This window comes from Barbus barbus (assembly GCF_936440315.1).
Source record: "Barbus barbus genome assembly, chromosome: 28".
In the NCBI taxonomy this organism is placed as follows: Eukaryota; Metazoa; Chordata; class Actinopteri; order Cypriniformes; family Cyprinidae; genus Barbus; species Barbus barbus.
In genome coordinates, this window is record NC_136756.1 from 18552836 (window position 1) to 18572260 (window position 19425).

The 19425-nt window shown below is 37.2% G+C and overlaps 1 protein-coding gene across 1 annotated transcript; it reads right to left on the reverse strand.

Moving 5' to 3' along the window:
* Nucleotides 1–483: 483 nt before the first annotated feature.
* On the reverse strand, nucleotides 484–18701 carry LOC306848471 (coiled-coil domain-containing protein 22-like). The gene is made up of 16 exons (XM_079383036.1): nucleotides 18320–18701; nucleotides 18003–18180; nucleotides 12481–12613; nucleotides 11294–11400; nucleotides 11095–11179; nucleotides 10721–10890; nucleotides 9352–9564; nucleotides 6366–6557; nucleotides 6065–6184; nucleotides 5789–5905; nucleotides 4050–4151; nucleotides 3505–3612; nucleotides 3258–3353; nucleotides 2539–2598; nucleotides 2106–2180; nucleotides 484–1989 (listed from the first exon to the last, which is right to left on the reverse strand). Exons 1-16 carry the CDS (start codon nucleotides 18367–18369, stop codon nucleotides 1876–1878), a joined length of 1920 nt encoding a protein of 639 aa, XP_079239162.1. The 5' UTR covers nucleotides 18370–18701; the 3' UTR covers nucleotides 484–1875.
* Nucleotides 18702–19425: the final 724 nt, after the last annotated feature.

Below are 19425 nucleotides of genomic sequence, written 5' to 3' on the forward strand. Positions count from 1 at the left end.
TTTGCAGTATTTCATGCCTAATGATTGGTCAGACGACCTGGCAACTGCCTACATGTGCTACGTGACTGAATATGCGTTGCGTACTTTTTGTTCCTAGAGACATCATGCATGTACAAGATGTGACCATAGAAGCCACTGGAAAACAGGATTTTTTTTAAGTGTATGACTTCAGGACTGCGGCCAGCCTAAAACACTGGAAAAGAGACGCATTATGACTGTGGTTTAATGTAGTAACAAAAAGTCCGATGTAATTAGTTTACCGCTTTTGATTATGTTCGACTTATGTTACTATCTTATCCTAACCGATAGACAAAATAGATTTTTATTTATGAGGCCCTTCCGGAGTGCACACTTTTTTTGTCAGCGAGTCGATTTTAGGCGCTGCAGTGAATCGTAAAGTCACGTTTCGCACACATTCACAAGTTGTCAAAACGTGTTTACTAGGCTAATCAGCTTAGAAGCATAAAATAAGAAGTGCAGAATAGTTAAAATGTTGTCACTTTATAGCCACTCTTGTCTGAAGTAACTGTTTGTTTACAGTTGCATGTATTGGTGTTCATACAGCATTCGTTTGAATGTGTAGTACATGGTGGCAGAAGCAACAGGAACGTGTCCCAGGAAAATCCTCATAAAACCATGCAGAAACTGATACAAATAAATTACATTTCCTTAAAAGACAACGAAGCCTATCTTTTTCTACCGTTTAGGACAACCTTCAGTTGGAGTGAAATGTGGGAAAGGTTTTTGTCAGATTTGATTATCTGATAACTTCCTCAGGACAGTAACTGGTAGCAAATTGGTGAAATATCAGGACATCAAGTTAAGAGATTGAGCATATGTATACAAGTCATGGTAAATTACAAAACATTAATTACAATATAAATTATCAATTACACTTTTTCCCCAAATTGTGCAGCCTTACTCTAAATGTCTAATTATTACAGCAAAGGTGGACAATTGACTTAATAACAAAGTCAACGTGTCCAATACCTCATTTTAAGAGTCAACACAATAAAAACTGGTGGCAACATGGTGAAATATCAGAACATCTTGTTCAGAGATTGAGCAGATGTATACAAGTCATGGTAAATTACAAAACATTATTTTCGATATCATCTCTAAAATCAAACATTCCAAAAACAGGCATAAACTTTGAAACTGTTTTGAAAACCAGTTTGATTGGGCCAATCATCAGTGTTAATCAATCAGACACTTAAATGTGTTCACACAGCTTTCCTACAGGCAGCCTGACAAGAGCACTTTTCTATCACAGAGGTTCAATGACAATATAACTTTCAATGACGAGTATTTGAGCAGCTCTATGGATCCATCAGAGCCAAACAAGCAGATACAATATCAAATGTATGCTTTAATATGAAACAGGCAAGCTGTTTATGAGTATTCACTTGTTATCAGTCCACTATTCTCCAAGCTCAATCAAATCGCTTAAATTTTGTAATGTTCATGAGCAGCTCAACCCATATGATGAATAACAATCAGAGGTCACTGTTAACGGACACTTTCATGTACATAACATGGTTATCGCCGTATAACTAAGATGTTTTATCAAGCCAAACCACCGGTACCAGTCCTTCTCAAATTATTGCAGTCCAAGCTTTTTGTTAAAAAACAGAATCTCATCAATGATCAGAATTAGCTTTAACTAACATTTCTTCAAATTTGTGTCATTTTGATGCAAAAAACTTTTGTGTTCAAACCCTCAGTAAAAGCTGAAATTTGCTAATGTGATGAGGATTATTTCGGATGGAGGGCTGACGCAGATGGGAGCCAAACTGACGTCTCTCACAGCAGCGCTCATTTCAGCAGGCCGGGTTTTCACTCTGCAGTACCATCAAACATGGACGGAGCAACAGGTTAACCTTCCCGGATCTTCGCAGCAAGGGCCGAGTTCTCCTGACGAATGGCCTTGTAGTCTTCAAGGATCTTCTCTAGATTGCTAACTGTTCTTTTGCCATTTTCAGTCTCAATCTACAACAAATATATACATAAATTAACCGATGGCAGTTGAAAAGTGACAATGAAATGTTTAGATCTAATTGATATGGCTAAATGGCCATCTAAATGGCTTTGGCTTGTTTTTGCACCTGCTCCTCAAGATCTCGGATTTCTCTCATGATGGTTCCCGTGTCCTCAATAGTCTGAATCAGCTGAGTGCAGTTCTGAGATCACAAAAATGTTAGAATGCTTAAACTGACAATTCTCAGGCAAAACAAAACAGCCAGAATCCGCAAGGGCATTAGCTCTAAGTTCAGTTGTGTAGTTCAAAGGTTGAACAGATGGACTAAAGCACTGCTAATGGCCTGAGCTAAAGGAGGACAAGCCATTTTGTAGGTACACAAGCAGCTTGCCCTTTGGTGGTCTTGTCACGAGACAAAAATGTCTTTCAAACACAGTACCTGCATTTTAAGACTCCAATATGCTACTTAAAAAAAAAAAAAAATATATTCAAAACCACAGACAACATCAAAGAATACAATACATTATCACATTTATTCGTAATGATATACAGACTCGTACCTCATGTAAGGCAGCCAAGTACTTGTAGGATTTACGGACAGATTCATCTTTCTTGGCATCCTGCAGTTAAAAATTTCAGTTTTTTTATATTGAATTACTATTACAAAACAATAATTACTTCAGTTTATCGAAGAGGGTCTGAGATCACATTGAAAATAAACAATTTGCAATGTAAAATTAATAAGACATTTTTTTAATTTATATACACTATTGCTCAAACATTTTAAAAAGAAAGATATTAATATTATTATTCAGCAAGAATGCATTCTGCAAAAAGATCTGCTAACAAAGTAAATGATGTTCCTTTGAACTTTCTATTCAAAGACCCCTAAACTCCCACATTTCCACAAAAATATTATGTAGAACAAACAGCTTTCCAAACTGATGATAATAAGAAATGTTTCTTGAGCACCAAATCAGAAAATCAGAATGATTTCTGAAGGATCACTTGACACTAAAAATTCAGCTCTGCCATGTCAGGAATGAATTACATTTTAAAATACAAATCTGTTATTATATATATTGTAATAATTTTTAATAAAATTACAGTTTTTACTGTATTTTTGATCAAATAAATGCAGCCTTGGTGAGACTTTCAAATATATAAATATATATATATATATATATAAATAAAAACAAAAACCTACCCCAATTTTTTGAACAGTAGTGTATATATTTATTAAAAAAACATCTTTTGAACCTTTGGAAATAAGACTGACCTTAAACACCAGTTCATCAGTGACAGCAAATGTTCGGTCCAGTTTTCCTGTCAGGCCGTTAATCTCCTTCTGCAAGTCCTTCGTGTCGGACAAAATCTGCAGGGGGTCGATTAATAGGGTCAGAGGTCAAAAGGCTACTGAAGACCTGCCGACTTCAAACACAAAGCTAATGTCTGTGGACAGAGGTCATGAACTCAGATTAAGTATTTTATTGAGTGCTAGATAAAGGATAAACTCAATCAAAGACCTTAGTGATTTCCTCCTTCTGTTTCTTTATGTTGCCTACTATCTCCAAGATCCTCATGGTGTAGGCTGAGCGAGACACATCTTTAGATAGCGTCTCATACTCAGTTAGCTGTAGAATAATATTAAGAAGGAGAGTAAACAAGCACAGTGAATGTTAAAACAACAAACAATAAAAATTAGACAGACTTAAGATTTAAATAATTTTTTAGACCATGTCCTAACCATGACACAATCCCAACCAATCAGAATGTACATTTTTGTTTAATATGCATTTATGTGGAGTGACAATTTGAGACCCCAAAGGGAGTGGGGGGGGGGGGGGGGGGGGGGGGGGTTTACACAGTCAGATGTAACACACATGGAAACCAAAAGATCATATGTCTTGTGATGGCTAATGAGGACAAAAACTCATTTACATGGAACAGATGGCACTGAGCACTTGTTTTTGAGTGGTACGACTGGTTAGGACATGGTGTAAGTGCTAAATGCATGTCTTGGATGACTGAAAGGAGAGGGAAGGGATGAGAAAATAAAAATGTTTCGTACCAGCTGCTTATACAGACTCTCCTTCTTTTTGGCCTCCTCAGTAGACTGTCTGATTTTGTCATGCAGGTCTTTGATCTCTGACAGCTTCCTGGAGGACTCAGACTAAGCAAAAGTTTACATAACTGGTTACTTCATGAAGTTACACAATGCAGTCAAAGTTATAATAAGGGCTGCACAATTAATTCAAAAAAAGAAAAAAAAAAAAAAAACAGTTGTACTGTAAAATAAAATTTTACTTACTATTAATGCTCCATAATTTTCCATAACCTACTCCAATTTTAATTTTGGAGTACTTTTATTTTGCAATGAAACATCACAATAGAGATATTTCTTACATTTACTCATTTAGCAGATGCTTTTATCCAAAGTGGCTTACAATTGAGGAACACAATAAGCGATTCATTATAAAGGGCAAATAGACACAGGAAGTGCTTGTAATACTAAGTTTCAGGCATTGTTCAGAGTAAATACCAGCTAGACAGGGAGAGGTTAAGAGGTTTTTTTTGTTTGTTTGGTTTTTTTTCAAGTCAAGTGATGACAGAAGTGATGAGTTTTCAGGTATTGCTTGAAAATATTCTTATTTACTATTTTTATTTAGTAATAATAATAATAATAATAGATATTATTCTTATTCTTATCATTATTATCATCATTATTGCTGTTATTATGTTATGTTATGTTGATATACAATCAAAAATTTTTTGGGCAACAAATGTGCAGCCACAACTCAAATAAGCACTGTGCACAATACAAAGAAGCACAGCAAACCCAGCACTTAAAGTCAGCATGAAATCAAAATAGAAAATTCTTATTTTTTAAAGAAATATTATAGTGTTTATTATAAATAAATTATCCATGCACTTCATTATTTTTTTTAAATCCATGTGCCCTCGTAATCTTTAATCAAAAATGTTAACCTCCCCTCCCTGCCAAAACAATTCATCTTCTCTTCTGGTCACGAGCTATGGCGCAAGGTCGGAGCTAGTGACGTCAGCGGTAAACGCTGGGATAAACGACAGGGGGGAATGCTGAAGCTGATACTTCACTATAGAAATAAATGCATTGACCAGTGCTGATGTGAGCCATGGGGGAGTACACTAACCTTAAAAATTGAAAGGATATTACCACAACATTACTCTTAGGACAATTATACTTATTTCCCAAATTCGTGCAGCCCTTTTCATACTTTCTCAATGTTATAGCAAATGTCACAAAAATGACCTTAAAGCGATAGTTCACCCAAAAATGAAAATTCTGTCATTATTTACACACACTCAAGTAGTTCCGAACCTGTATGAATTTCTGTTCTGCCGAACACAAAGGAAAATATTTTGAAGAAAGTTTGTAACCAGGCTGTTTTGAGGCACCACTGACTTCCATAGCAGGAAAAAAATACTATGGAAATCAATGGTGCCCCAGAACTGCTCTGTTCCCCACATTCTTCAGGATATCTTCCTTTGTGTTCAGCAGAACAAAGACATTCATACAGGTTTGGAACTACTTGAGTGTGTGTAAATGATGACAGAATTTTCATTTTTGGGTGAACTATCCCTTTAAAAAAAATGAGTCAAAGAGTCAAAATCTCATTCTCAAAACTACTTCGCAAAAACAACTAATGTAGGATCAATAAATCAGCCTGTTATTATTCAGGAATTTGATTTGAATTGATGGCTGTTCAGACAGGAGTGCATATTAGAGTTAGATGACTACAGTTGTTAGGGGGCTGTAACACATGGTACCTCTCTGTTGCTGCACAGCTCTTTTAGTCTGCGGTGCTCGTCAATCAACGGGACTCTGTGTTTCTCCCACTGAGAGGCTAAATGAACCACTCGTTTAGAGCTTGCCTCAACCAGACTCTACCAAACACAAACACACAGGACAAAGAGAAACATGTCATTAGTCACACGGCTTAATTCTGTCTGCATTGTACTGTTATTCCTGTTTGTATTGTTTAGTGCTGAACGGGGGGGGTGGGGGGGGGAGATACAGGTGTGTACGGCGTGTGACTTGTGTACCTGCAATTTTAGCAGGTTGTTCTCAGTGTCAGGTAGCAAGTCAATGGTCTGTCTCTTCATTTTGATTGAATTCTCCTTCTCGTCATTAGTAACCTCTTTCTGTTGCAGCTCATCTGACACCTGCAGACAGGAATGCAACATATCAAGGATTAAAAATAACTTCTGCATTTATTCTCTAATTCACTGAAGATTCTGAGAATTAAAATATTTCCCCATATTATTATTGTTACATCACTACATTATGTGTGATATATATATGTGAGTGTGTGATATAATGTCATTTTATCTGACTGGTCACTACCTGCTGGATGGACACAGTGAGCTGCTTGATGTCTCCTCCCACTTCTTCCATTTGGACTGACAGCTGCTGCAACTGCTGCTGCAGAGCAGAAAGTTCTGCTTCCTGCTGGGCCTTTAGGTCCTCCTCTGATTGGTGAGAGCTGGGAAGTGCACTTGCTGCTGCTGCCATCTGCTGGGCTGCCTTCTCAGGTTCCTAAAAATCATTTTGTCCTTTTCTTTAATTTGCCTTTTTAGTTAAGAGCCTAAACATCTCAAGATCCACTAATTCAGATTACATGCAGATGAAATTAACTGGATAAAGAATCTAAAATTATGGTTTTAGTTTTAATAATAAATAATAATAATAATAAGAAATGGCTTTAAGTTATTCAAGTACAGTTTGACGAATACAAATTTTTTGCACTTTTGTAAGTGTTCAATTACATACACAGACATATATAAAGGTGCTGGTCATAAAATTAGAATATCATGAAAAAGTTGATTTATTTCAGTAATACCATTCAAAAAGTGAAACTTGTATATTAGATTCATTCATTACACGCAGACTGATATATTTCAAATGTTTATTTCCTTTAATTTTGATGATTATAACTGACAACTAATGAAAGTCCCAAATTCATTCTCAGAAAATTTGAATATTGTGAAAATGTTCAATATTGAAGACCCCTGGTGCCACACTCTAATCAACTAATTAACTCAAAACACCTGCAAAAGCCTTTAAATGGTCTCTCAGTCTAGTTCTGTAGGCTACACAATCATGAGAAAGACGGCTGACTGGACAGTTGTCCAAAAGACGACCATTGACACCTTGCACAAGGAGGGCAAGACACAAAAGGTCATTGCTAAAGAGGCTGGCTGTTCACAGAGCTTTGTGTCCAAGCACATTAATAGAGAGGCGAAGGGAAGGACAAGATGTGGTAGAAAAAAAGTGTACAAGCAATAGGGATAACCGCACCCTGGAGAGGATTGTGAAACAAAACCATTCAAAAATGTGGGGGAGATTCACAAAGAGTGGACTGCAGCTGGAGTCGGTGCTTCAAGAACCACCACGCACAGACGTATGCAAGACATGGGTTTCAGCTGTCGCATTCCTTGTGTCAAGCCACTCTTGAACAAGAGACAGCGTCAGAAGCGTCTTGACTGGACTGCTGCTGAATGGTCCAAAGTTATGTTCTCTGATGAAAGTAAATTTTGCATTCCCTTTGGAAATCAAGGTCCCAGAGTCTGGAGGAAGAGAGGAGAGGCACATAATCCACGTTGCTTGAGGTCCAGTGTAAAGTTTCCACAGTCATTGATGGTTTGGGGTGCCATGTCATCTGCTGGTGTTGGTCCATTGTGTTTTCTGAGGTCCAAGGTCAACGCAGCCGTCTACCAGGAAGTTTTAGAGCACTTCATGCTTCCTGCTGCTGACCAACTTTATGGAAATGCAGATTTCATTTTCCAACAGGACTTGGCACCTGCACACACTGCCAAAGCTACCAGTACCTGGTTTAAGGACCATGGTATCCCTGTTCTTGATTGGCCAGCAAACTCGCCTGACCTTAACCCCATAGAAAACCTATGGGGTATTGTGAAGAGGAAGATGCAATACGCCAGACCCAACAATTCAGAAGAGCTGAAGGCCACTATCAGAGCAACATGGGCTCTCATAACACCGGAGCAGTGCCACAGACTGATCGACTCCATGCCACGCCGCATTGCTGCAGTAATCCAGGCCAAAGGAGCCCCAACTAAATATTGAGTGCTGTACATGCTCATACTTTTCATGTTCATACTTTTCAGTTGGCCAACATTTCTAAAAATCTTTTTTTTTTTCCATTGGTCTTAATTGATATTCTAATTTTCTGGAATACTGAATTTGGGACTTTCATTAGTTGTCAGTTATAATCATCAAAATTAAAAGAAATAAACATTTGAAATATATCAGTATGTGTGTAATGAATGAATCTAATATACAAGTTTCACTTTTTGAATGGTATTACTGAAATACATTTTTCATAATATTCTAATTTTATGACCAGCACCTGTACATATAATTAGACTGCACTGATATAAACATAATTTATCATTTTTTCGTATTGAACAGGAGGGTGGCTAATCACACACAGATCCACTCAAGACTGGAAAAGTCCACAAAAACATTTTTTTAAATTATATAAATTGCATCATGCAAAATGTGCAATGTGTATGCGCGTTAAAAACAGATGGACATGAGCAAGTAGACATTTCAGCACAATGCTATCTTCAGTGCTCACTCAAACAACATTCACCTTTTTATTTTTTCCTGTTCGGAGCGCTACAATTTTCTCTAAATTTACTTTTTTTTTTGGAAAGGTTTATGTATCGTTTATGATTTATAAATATTATTACTACTACTACTATATAATAATGTTTATAATAATAATAATAATTTAGTTTTTTGTAATGTTTATGTATAATTTATAAAGCTGTATTATAGTCCATTAGTTTACTGGAATAATCACACACTGTAAGAAAATTGAAAAAACTGCAATGGCCAATCACAGAGTCCTGCTGAGAAAGTAAAGTATATTATCAGTATTAATAGTTTATCTATGTTTATCTCAGCCTAAATTACATGATGACAGCCTACTGGCACACCACTATTTTTACCACAAGTTTACTGTGAGAAACAGTCAATACATGCAAAAGTACTATATAGATGTGGCATATTAGCACTTTGCTTCTCACTCAAAACAAAAACTATTTCAGACACATATTTCTTTTGATTGAGCTTTTGGCATGCATTTCTGGTACATTTCCATGTCTGGCAAGCTTAGTCACAGCTGTAGTCCCAAAATGTCTACATTTTGAAAATAACCTTGTTAGTAACACAGTCATGTCACTATTATTTTCCATGACATTTATGAACTTTTTCATGACTGGAAAACAGCATTACAAACCCCAAGATTTTCCAGCATGTGGGAACCCTGGCCCATTGGTTTGAGTAAAAAAATTCTGACAGGTACCTGTGTAAAGGTGAATTTCTCTGTATGGGTGAAGCGTGTGCCTTTTGTCAGCACATCTCCCCCAGTGGAAGCACCACCGAATGACTGCAGCAGTTCAGCAAGGTCAGAAGTCGATCGTGTGGCTCCGTGTGTGTCAAGACGAGGCTGAGCCGCTGCCCTTAGCTGCTCCTCGATACGCTTCTGCAGTCGGGCCTTCTTTCTGGATCGGTACTCCTGAAGAGATGAGATAACAAGAGTGCCAAGGCTTTAAATCACCAAATGAAATGCTTAACATGATTATATTTCTTTAGTTGAATATCACATTTTATTAATTTACTAAATGATGACAGTTCTGAATGTGCTCTGGCTATTTCCAAACAGATACAACACAACAGAGCTCAAACACAGATAAAGCCTTGCGATTTACAAATAAAATACATGCCGAACCCTTGGAGAACATCTAGGGGTCAGACAATAGGTCAGTGTGTAAGTTAGTTGGAGGGGCAGGTGAAGTGAGAATGTGGAACTGAGATGCGAGCAGGCAGCCGTACAGTCAAAGGACACATACATGCTGAATGTCACACTTTTGTGAAAGACATCTTCTGTGTTCCATCCTCGTGTTGATACATGCCTTTACCACAGAGATGCCATCAAGGAAAACAGGACAGCAGCAAAAATATTACATAATATTAAGTTACATGCTAGTGTTATTGTTATTATCAAGACAGGAAACCTAGGTGCTGTGCTAGAGAGACGCCATGCTGAGGCTGTAAAAAAGACGTCTGTATGAGTAAACTGAGCCAAACTGAAATGAAGTGCTTGGCAATATAACTATACTATTAACATGAATTCCAGTTTCAGACATTGTTAAAGGATGCACAATGAGGAATTTATGAGCTTAATAATAATAATAATAATAATCAAATCTTAAAGGGATATCTACTCACCCTCAAGTTTTTTTCCACATACCACAAAATGTCATTTTTTTAAGAACATCATGGCTATGAGGATGGGGGCTGTCAAGCTTTAAAATGATAAATAAAGCATCATACAACTCATTCAAACTAATTTTTAGATTCAACTCAAATTAATCGTTCATCTACACATCGGACACTGTTAACTAAAACTATTCAAAGGGTTCTTGGTCATCTGAATTAAAATAAATTATTAGATGATTATATTCGATGAAAAAACTGTACATACCAATAAGTACCAGAATTACATTGATTATATAATTATAAAATATTAATATATAGTATTATAGCATATAAACAAAGCTAAAGTAACACTGTTATAAACGCCATGGAGACCTACAAATTATGTCACACCTATTACTAAGCAACTAATGACAGGATGTTCTCTTTAAAATTTAAGGGGGGATGAGAATAACCTCAGGTGTAAGTCTTGACAGAAGGCCTTGGCTGTTCCATTCACTCTCCCACTCCTGTGTGGCACTAAGTTCAGAGATGTGGTTCTCCAGGAGGGATGCTGGCACTGAGGCATGCTGGGAAGGCTGGGCAGTCACAGGCAGCAAATAATTCTTCCAGTATTCTTGCACCTCTGAGAGAATTCACAAAGAAACATCAAAGACATACTAATGTTATCTGAATGAATCATAAGAGCTGAATTTGGTTTTTGCCAAATTCTTCCAAGGGGTAATCGCACTTCAGGGGCAAGTGGCAACAAGGCCAATACCACAATGTATAAGACATCACACCAAACCTAAGGGGGCTTATTGAGTTGAGTAAGTGAAAATGAGCATGCCTTTTGGCTGTTTCCTGGAAGAAACCTTCACTGAATATGGGAGGCTCAGTGGCTGGGCGTGGAAATTGTGACATGGGCCAGAACTCTGAAATTACATTGAAACACATTTGTCAGTTAGTTAGGTAGCTTGCAAGAAGGTTCTAGAGTTCTGCATATAAGCCTTAGCCATGGATTTCAAGATGTATGCATGCTGAGGTACCTGAGTTTTACGATGAATGGGGAGTCTACAGGACGGAGGGAGCCAAGGCACTGACAACTGCGCTTTAATTTGAGCAGCAATTGCTCTCTGCAACAGTGAAGACTTCCCTAAAAGAGAGATACATGCAAAAACCAGACAATTCTGAGAAACTAGCCTCACTAATCATTAAATGTTCATTTAACCCAATAATCAAAAGCAACATGTGACGCTACAAAGGCAAGCAAACTATTCTTCGGAAAAAAATTACAGTAATGTTTGCGATAGTGAGTCTGAACCAGTCTACACTGTTTCCCATTGAGTTTATAATCGCATTAACAAGCTATTAACTGAAATTGACTCTGGATTCTTTCCAAGATAATAAAACATTTTAATGCATTTTTAGGCAGTCAAGAGAGCTTAATTCATGTAGGAGAATTGAGGGGGAAGTATAATAATTTCTAGTTTATTGAAGAAAGCTGGGAATAATCAGCACTCTAAGCTCTTACATGAACACCCTAGTTAATCACATTGCCCTTTGATCCCAGCATGAAGACCACACACCCCAACCGCATAACTTTATTAATACGCAGCCAGAAATTAATCTCAGGTGTTGGAGAATTTGTTGGAGACTTTGAGTCACACCAGATTTAATATGAGGTGAATCACGGCAAATCACTATTACGTCATTATTCTCCAGTATTATCACACGGTGTGTAAAGTTACTGATATAAGAGAATTGCAAGTATAAACTCTCAGAAACAGGCTTCCATAGTTGCTAGATTGCAGTTTTACTATCAGTATTGCATCTAATAGATCATGCCGTTTAAGCCGAAATAAAAATAGCAACATCTTTTCTTCTATATCGTGACGTATTTTCTAATGAAACAAATTATTGGAAAAACAAAAAGCAGGGAAGGGACTTGGTTATAGTTGATCTGAATCTGAACTTGAGGAGGATTTTAAGAAATGGGCAAGCTTTAAGTCGACAAAATGATTGCAGAAGTCTGGCAAACATCACTAGAGAGAAGACTATTGTTTCAGCAAAAGATTAAATTATGACAGTTTGATTAAAAATTGGATGGATGAATAAATCCCAATAAGATGCATTTATAAAATAAACACTGTGAATTTCCATTTTATGCTGAGTTTAATATCATTATCAAGCATATGCCAATTACATAGATGCAAAAAACAGTAGTCAAAACTACCTGCAGGCTGGTCCGAGGCCTCTGCACTCTCTCTGGGCAGCTTCTCAACCAGAAACATGAACAGAGAACGAATCTCTGGCTCATTGCTGTAGAGAAATGTCTGGTAGCCAATTTCCCCTTTAAAACCCACATCCTAAACATACAGAAGAATGCAAAAATCAAATGTGAGAGTGAGTTACAAGTCATTGCTCAACCTTACAAGTCACTGCTCAAAGTTCAACATATAGTAAACTAAACGTAAGGTCTTATTTGTGACCCTGGACCACAAAACCAGTCTTAAGTTGCACTGGTGTATTTGTAGCAATAGCCAAAAATACATTGTATGGGTTAAAATTATCGGGGGGTTTTTTTTCTTTTATGCCAAAAATCATTAGGATATTAAGTAAAGATCGTGTTCCATGAAGATATTTTGTAAATTTCCTACCATAAATATATTAAAACTTAATTTTTGATTAGTAATATGCATTGCCAAGAACTTCCTTTGGACAACTTTAAAGGTGATTTTCTCTATATATATATATATATATATATTTTTTTTTTTTTTTGCACCCTCAGATTCCAGATTTTCAAATAGTTGTATCCCGGCCAAATATTGTCTGATCCTAACAATAACCATACATCAATGGAAAGCTTATTTATTCACCTTCCATATGATATACAAATCTCAGTTTTGAAAAATTGACTCTTATGGAAAAATTGACTCTTTTGTGGTCCAGGGTCACATTTGTTAACATTAGTTAATTAACTAACATGAACATGAATTTGTTAATTAACTAACACGTAGGGCTGTGCAATTAAATCAAATTCGATTATCAGACGCATCTCGTCAGTAAAGGCGGTTCAGTGATTGCCAGTAAATCATCATCACCTGCTTTCAAATGGAGCGGGAATTACTACACAGAGCTGTAGTTCACCAACAAGATGCAGACAAATCGCCTTCGATTATGAACACGAAATTGCCTAGCTTGTCAGTGAATTACGGTTCTGTGTAGTAATTCCCGCTCCATTTGAAAGCAGGTGATTAACTACTAATCACAAAACCGGTTTTACTGCAATTAATACGAATTCGATTAATTACACAGCCCTACTAACATGAACTATATATTTTTAATTTTAATTAAATTTTTTCTTTTTATTTCATTGAATTCTTAATTATATATATTTTTACCCCAGTTATTATCTTTTGTTAATGTTATCATCATCATCATCAAAACTTTACTAAGGACACACACAGTCCAAAAACATAGACAATACAACAGACAAAATAAACATCAATACTAGTTAAAAACAGACAGAATCCACAGCATCACAAATTTGCATACAGACTAAAATGCCAGTGGTTCCACAACCTGGAGAAAAATCTGACTGAACTGAATGCCAGGTTCATCAGCGTTGAATTTATACTATTTGCAGAATCTGATAATCTACACATACACTTGTGCAGCACAGCAGAGCAAGTTGGCACACCAGCACTGACAAACATTTGGCTTGCACTCTCCATCATTATAATGTAACCGTTGTAAAAACAATTCATGTTACACTGCCCTCCAAAAGTTTGGAAACGCCCTAGAAAAGTGGGGCTTTGGACAATATTGGCATGCATCCTTTTTAATTTGTGATTATTTTGCACTGATAAGGGACAACACAAACTACGAAAACATATTTTATTACATAAACAGTTTATACATAGAAAAATTACTTGCATTTCGATTCATCAAAACATCCACCATTAGCAGCTATTATAGCTATGCATAATCTGGGCATACGAGCTGTTAGTTTATTCAAACATTGACTTGATACTGTATGTTACTCCCCTATTATACTGTATATAAGCCTCCTGAAGGATTGCCCAAAGATGATTCACACTGGTTGGACACTTCTTACGGACATCACGGTCCAGTTCGTCCCATAGTAGCTCAATTGGGTAGAGGTCGGGTGATTGGGGAGGAGTTTCCTCTCCAAATAGGATGTGCACAGCTTGGAAGTGTGCTTGGGGTCATTGATAAGGATTTATGCTGATATCGTCCAAAACCACATTTTGCCAGGGGTGTTTCCAAACTTTTGGAGGGCAGTGTAGTTCACAGTACATTAAAGGGGTCATATGATGCGATTTCAAGTTTTACAAGCTGATTGTGCATAGATAAGATCCCTGAAGTTGCAAAGACTAAAGTCTCAAAACCAGAGATATTCTTTATAAAAATTAAGACTTGACCACGCCCGCCTAAAACGGCTCATTCAAACATGCCTGCACGTGTCTACGTCACCGTGTGCGAATGTATACGCAAAGAAAGAAGGTAGAACTTTTATTCTCGCTGTAGTATTGTTGCTGCTGCCAGCGCCATGTCCTGGAGACGCTGTGTTTCATTGTGAAAGCGAAAGTACTTTGTTTGGGTTTTCAAAAGAGGATACAACTGGAAATCAATGGTTAAGTTGTATTTACAACACTGTTCCAGAACAGTTCAACCCAAATATTAGAGTGTGTGCAGCGCATTTTACAGAGGACTATTTCCTGAACCTGGAAGTAGAGGTCTTCACGGGTACACTTGGATCCGAAAACCCGAGGTCCGACCCGAGACCCAAGCGAGTTCGGGTCCAAAACTTTTATGAGTGCCTCAACACGGGTCGGGTTCGGTATTAGCAGCCTCGGGTCTCAGGTAATTAAAATAAAAGTGCTTTTCCTAAATGGACCCAATTAGACGCAAATTCTTTTTAAACTTTCCCGGATGCGTACCCTACTTCTGCGTTAATTTTTGAGAAACGCATGTAAAAAAGGAACATACGTTTGTAACCACAGAAATCCATCTTATAGATATGGGATCCATCAGGAAAATCCACTCACTTCATTACGCTGCGTGTCAATGCAAGGCTTTTCTTTTTTCCTTTCACCAGCCTTTCACCAGAGATGAGGTAGCCTACATAACATTGCAGACAAAACTAGCAAATCCATGATTTATTAACCTATCGATTTCATTTTTATAAAACGATCACGTTCATATTTCAAATCCACTGGTTACAACTGAAAGCCAAACATGTATCCATCAGGCAGGCAAAAATATAAAGTAATATGCTAATAAATAAGTAAATAAACCGAATGAAAGTAATGGAGCACCGGCCAAATCAGTCAGCAGGAGCCCGGGGTTTTTCTGGACCGATGCAGGATGTGCATATGTCAATGCAGTTTATGTTCGGGTCCAGTCGGGTTCGAAAATAAATGCGGTCGGGTCTGTCTCAAGTCGGGTTTATCTTTTTTTTTTATTATTATTTATGCACGTCGGGTTCGGGTAAGTGATTCGGGTCAGGTACGGATTTTCAATAAAGTGATTCAAAAGGACCATAATGATAAAGATCTCAAAGGCTGTTTCTATAAAGTGGGAAATTCCAACTTTGCAAGGACAGTCTAGCGCTTGTGACTCACAGCCTGTATGTATGTTTTCTTATTTAAAGAATTTGCCACTGACTATTCAAACGCGAGTTTTAAGCAGTGTAGAGTAGCTATTGTTGTTTGTTGTTTCTCCGATCACAAATGCAGACACGGCATCACAATACAGTCCGGGGTGAAACATTTCCGTCACACGCTTGGGGAATTCGGTTATCCAGTTATTCACTGGATAACTGGCCAATCAGAGCATGCTTAGCTTCTCAGAACGATGAACTTTGTAAAAAATCTACGCGTTTCAGAAAGGTGGAGCATAGAGGAGCAAAAATAACGTAATATGTGTTTTTTGAACCTTAAACCGCATAAACACATTGCATTACACCAAATACACAAATTAATGTTCTTTATAGCAACATCATATGACCCCATTAACTAATGTCAACAAATACAACATTTGATTCTAATAATGTATAAATAATGTTGAACAAAAGCTAAGATTAATAAAAGTATTTTCATCGTTAGTGCATGTCAACCAATTTAGTTATGTAGTTACAAATGAAACCTAACTGTGTTTCCGGGACCAACTACTTATGAAACAAAACTGCCAAAAAGGATAATTATTGATATTACAATAATAACAATAAAATATTTTACTTTCCTCTGTAACAGTTAAAGGTCATCTGAATGAAATCACAACAGATTAATTCAATCACAGAATATCTACTGTAAGATTCTACAAAATCTATTGTATGCCATAATGCAGTTTGTTCATAATTTATCTACAAAGTCTAGTTAACTGATCTTGGTAATATTATTAGAAAATATGGGATTAGCTTCCATTGTTATGCTGATGATACTCAACTATATATTTCAAAAAGACCAGATGAAACTTCAAAATTAAGATAACAGTGTGTTAAAAATGTAAAATATTGGATGACCAATAATTTTCTCCTATTAAATTCAGATAAAACAGAGATATTACATATTGGACCAAAAACAAAACAACAGTAAACAGAATCTCTTGGATTAGAATTTGCAACTAGTATTGGTGTTATATGAGACAGCAACGTGTCTTTTGAAAACCATATTTCCAATGTTACAAAAACAGCACACTTCCATCTTAGAAACATTGCCAAGCTACAAAACATGTTACCTGTTCCTGATACAGAAAAGCTAGTTCATGCATTCCTACTTACCTATAAGGCCCTTAATGGTTTAGCTCCTGTGTACCTAACTAGTCTTCTACCACGCTACAATCCATCACACTCCCTAAAGTCGCAAAACTCTGGACTTTTGGTAGTACCTAGGATAGCAAAGTCCACTAAAGGAGGTAGAGCTTTTTCGCATTTGGCTCCCAAACTCTGGAACAGCCTTCCTGATAACGTTTGCGGTTCAGACACGCTCTCTCAGTTTAAATCTAGATTAAATACACATCTCTTCAGCCAAGCATTCACATAATGCATCTCATAATCTTGTACTGCAGTTATATCTGATAAAATGGACATTATTATTATTCTTTAGCTTGGGTTGAACAAATCATTTTTGCTTGGTTGGAACAACAGCTACGCTAAATATGTCTCTATTTGTTTCTCTCTTTCTACATTGATATCCCGTGGTAACTAGGAATTACACAAGCTTCAGTCTGGATCTAGAACACCGGAGAAGAGATGATGCCAACCCCTCAGAGTACCTCAGATGATACCAACCCTGAAACAACATACAGAACTACCAAATTTTGTTGATTGCAACATATAATCATTGCTGTTAATAGTGTTCATCGTCTGTTTGATTACATCATTAGCTGATTTTTATCGTACATTTCTGCCATATGCACATCAACTTGATATAGTCAACACTGATAAACTACTACTAAATATATAGTAGAAACTTTAATTTTTTGTAAAGCTGCTTTGCAACGTTTTGTATCGTGAAACGTGCTATACATATAAACTTGAATTGAACTGAATTGAATTTTTTTTTATATAAATGTCCACACTGTTATATCTTTACTCAAACCCAAGATGAAAGCAAAAGTGCTTATTCAGCAGGAGTAATGCATTTTGAACGGCTATCAGCTGACTCTGTGAGTTATGAGGGGTCAAGTTAACTCAAGCACACAGTGGGACGTCCAGAGCGTGTCTCTCACCTGACAGGCCTGTGCCAGGCTCATGCCCAGTCTGAAGCGGGCAGACATGCCAGGGGGGAGTGAATGGGACAAGCCGTTGCCCAGCGCAGGGTCGATCACACGCAGGCATTTCACCACCGCCTCCACGATCAGCTCACTGGTGAACTGCTTCACACTCTGAACATCCTCATCAATGTCCCTGGAATTTGAGGAGGTGACCCCAACCACGCAGACATAGACAATAATTAAGTTTGACATGTCCCGAGACGCATATCACTCCAAAGATGAGGAAATGACTTGTCACAACTGAGGAGACCTGTTAGATTGTAAATACTTACGTGCCAGCTTGACTTAGAGAGTGAATTAAAATCCTGTCGACTTCTTCCATCACGGAAAGAGGTCAGATATAGCTGCTCGACTGTCTTCCGTAACAAAATTAAACCCCCACCGTGGACAGGGCAAATGAATATCATAAGGCTTCAGCTAACCCTCAGCATCGCCTTTTCTACAGCCTGTGCAGGGCTGCTAACCAGGACGGCCGTTCGGTTGCCATGGTTACATTTAAAACCGCAGCTTCAAATGAACCGTAAATTGTTTTTCAACACATGCTCCAACAAAACTGCGTGTCAAAATAACAGCTTTTTTTCACACAGTCTCTTCAAAATCAGCTTTTTCTGGAAAGGAAGTCATTACCTAGGAGTGTCCGACGCAGTGCACCATGGGACATGAAGTTTTAGATCTTTGAGCCTCCCGTGCTGAACTACTCATATAAACTCGCGTTCCCGACATCCACAGCGCGGGCAGGTCTCGTGACGAGACCGACGCGTAAGCACGTGCGCTGTTTTTGTAGGTTTGAGAAAAAATCAGATGATTTTTTAGATTATTAGATTTAAAACAGTCTGTTATTAGCAGATGCTTAAGCCATAAAGGACAAGCTTTTTTATCGTCAATATTATTAGTGCTGCTGACTAAATATGTAATGATATATTTAAATCTATAATGATTTGTAGCACACAGTAAATGTTTTTAAACTAGATCCTTAAACTAGGAAAACTACAGGTTTTACATATGGCTGCTACTTGATTCACTTCTTCAAGAAATACTGTTTTCACATTGATCAGTGACAATAAATAAATCTTACAAGACAATGAAGTAATGTTGACATTATGCTCCCCTCCCCAAAATAAAAAAATAAATAAAATAAAAAAATAAAAGGCTAAAACAAACCTTTAAAATTCTATAGAAGCCTGACAATAGTCTTGTGTGCTTACATTTTTTTGTTTTTTTAAATCTTGCTCTAGACCAGCGGTGTCAAACTCAATTCTTTGTGGAATCATTGACACTCTCTACAAAAATGTGTTACAAATGACCCAATCTGGGATGTTTTTAGCCCAGCGTCTGAGTAAATATATATAGGACAGAACACGTTGGGCTAACTTGACCT

Excerpts from the sequence above, each read along its gene's own strand:
- LOC306848471 (XM_079383036.1), bottom strand. The coding sequence starts at position 18,369 with ATGGAAGAAGTCGACAGGATTTTAATTCACTCTCTAAGTCAAGCTGGC. Across the intron at positions 6,185-6,365 it reads TCACTGTGTCCATCCAGCAG|GTGTCAGATGAGCTGCAACA; the intron begins GTAGTGACCAGT and ends TCCTGTCTGCAG. Across the intron at positions 2,181-2,538 it reads ACTTGGCTGCCTTACATGAG|AACTGCACTCAGCTGATTCA; the intron begins GTACGAGTCTGT and ends TTGTGATCTCAG.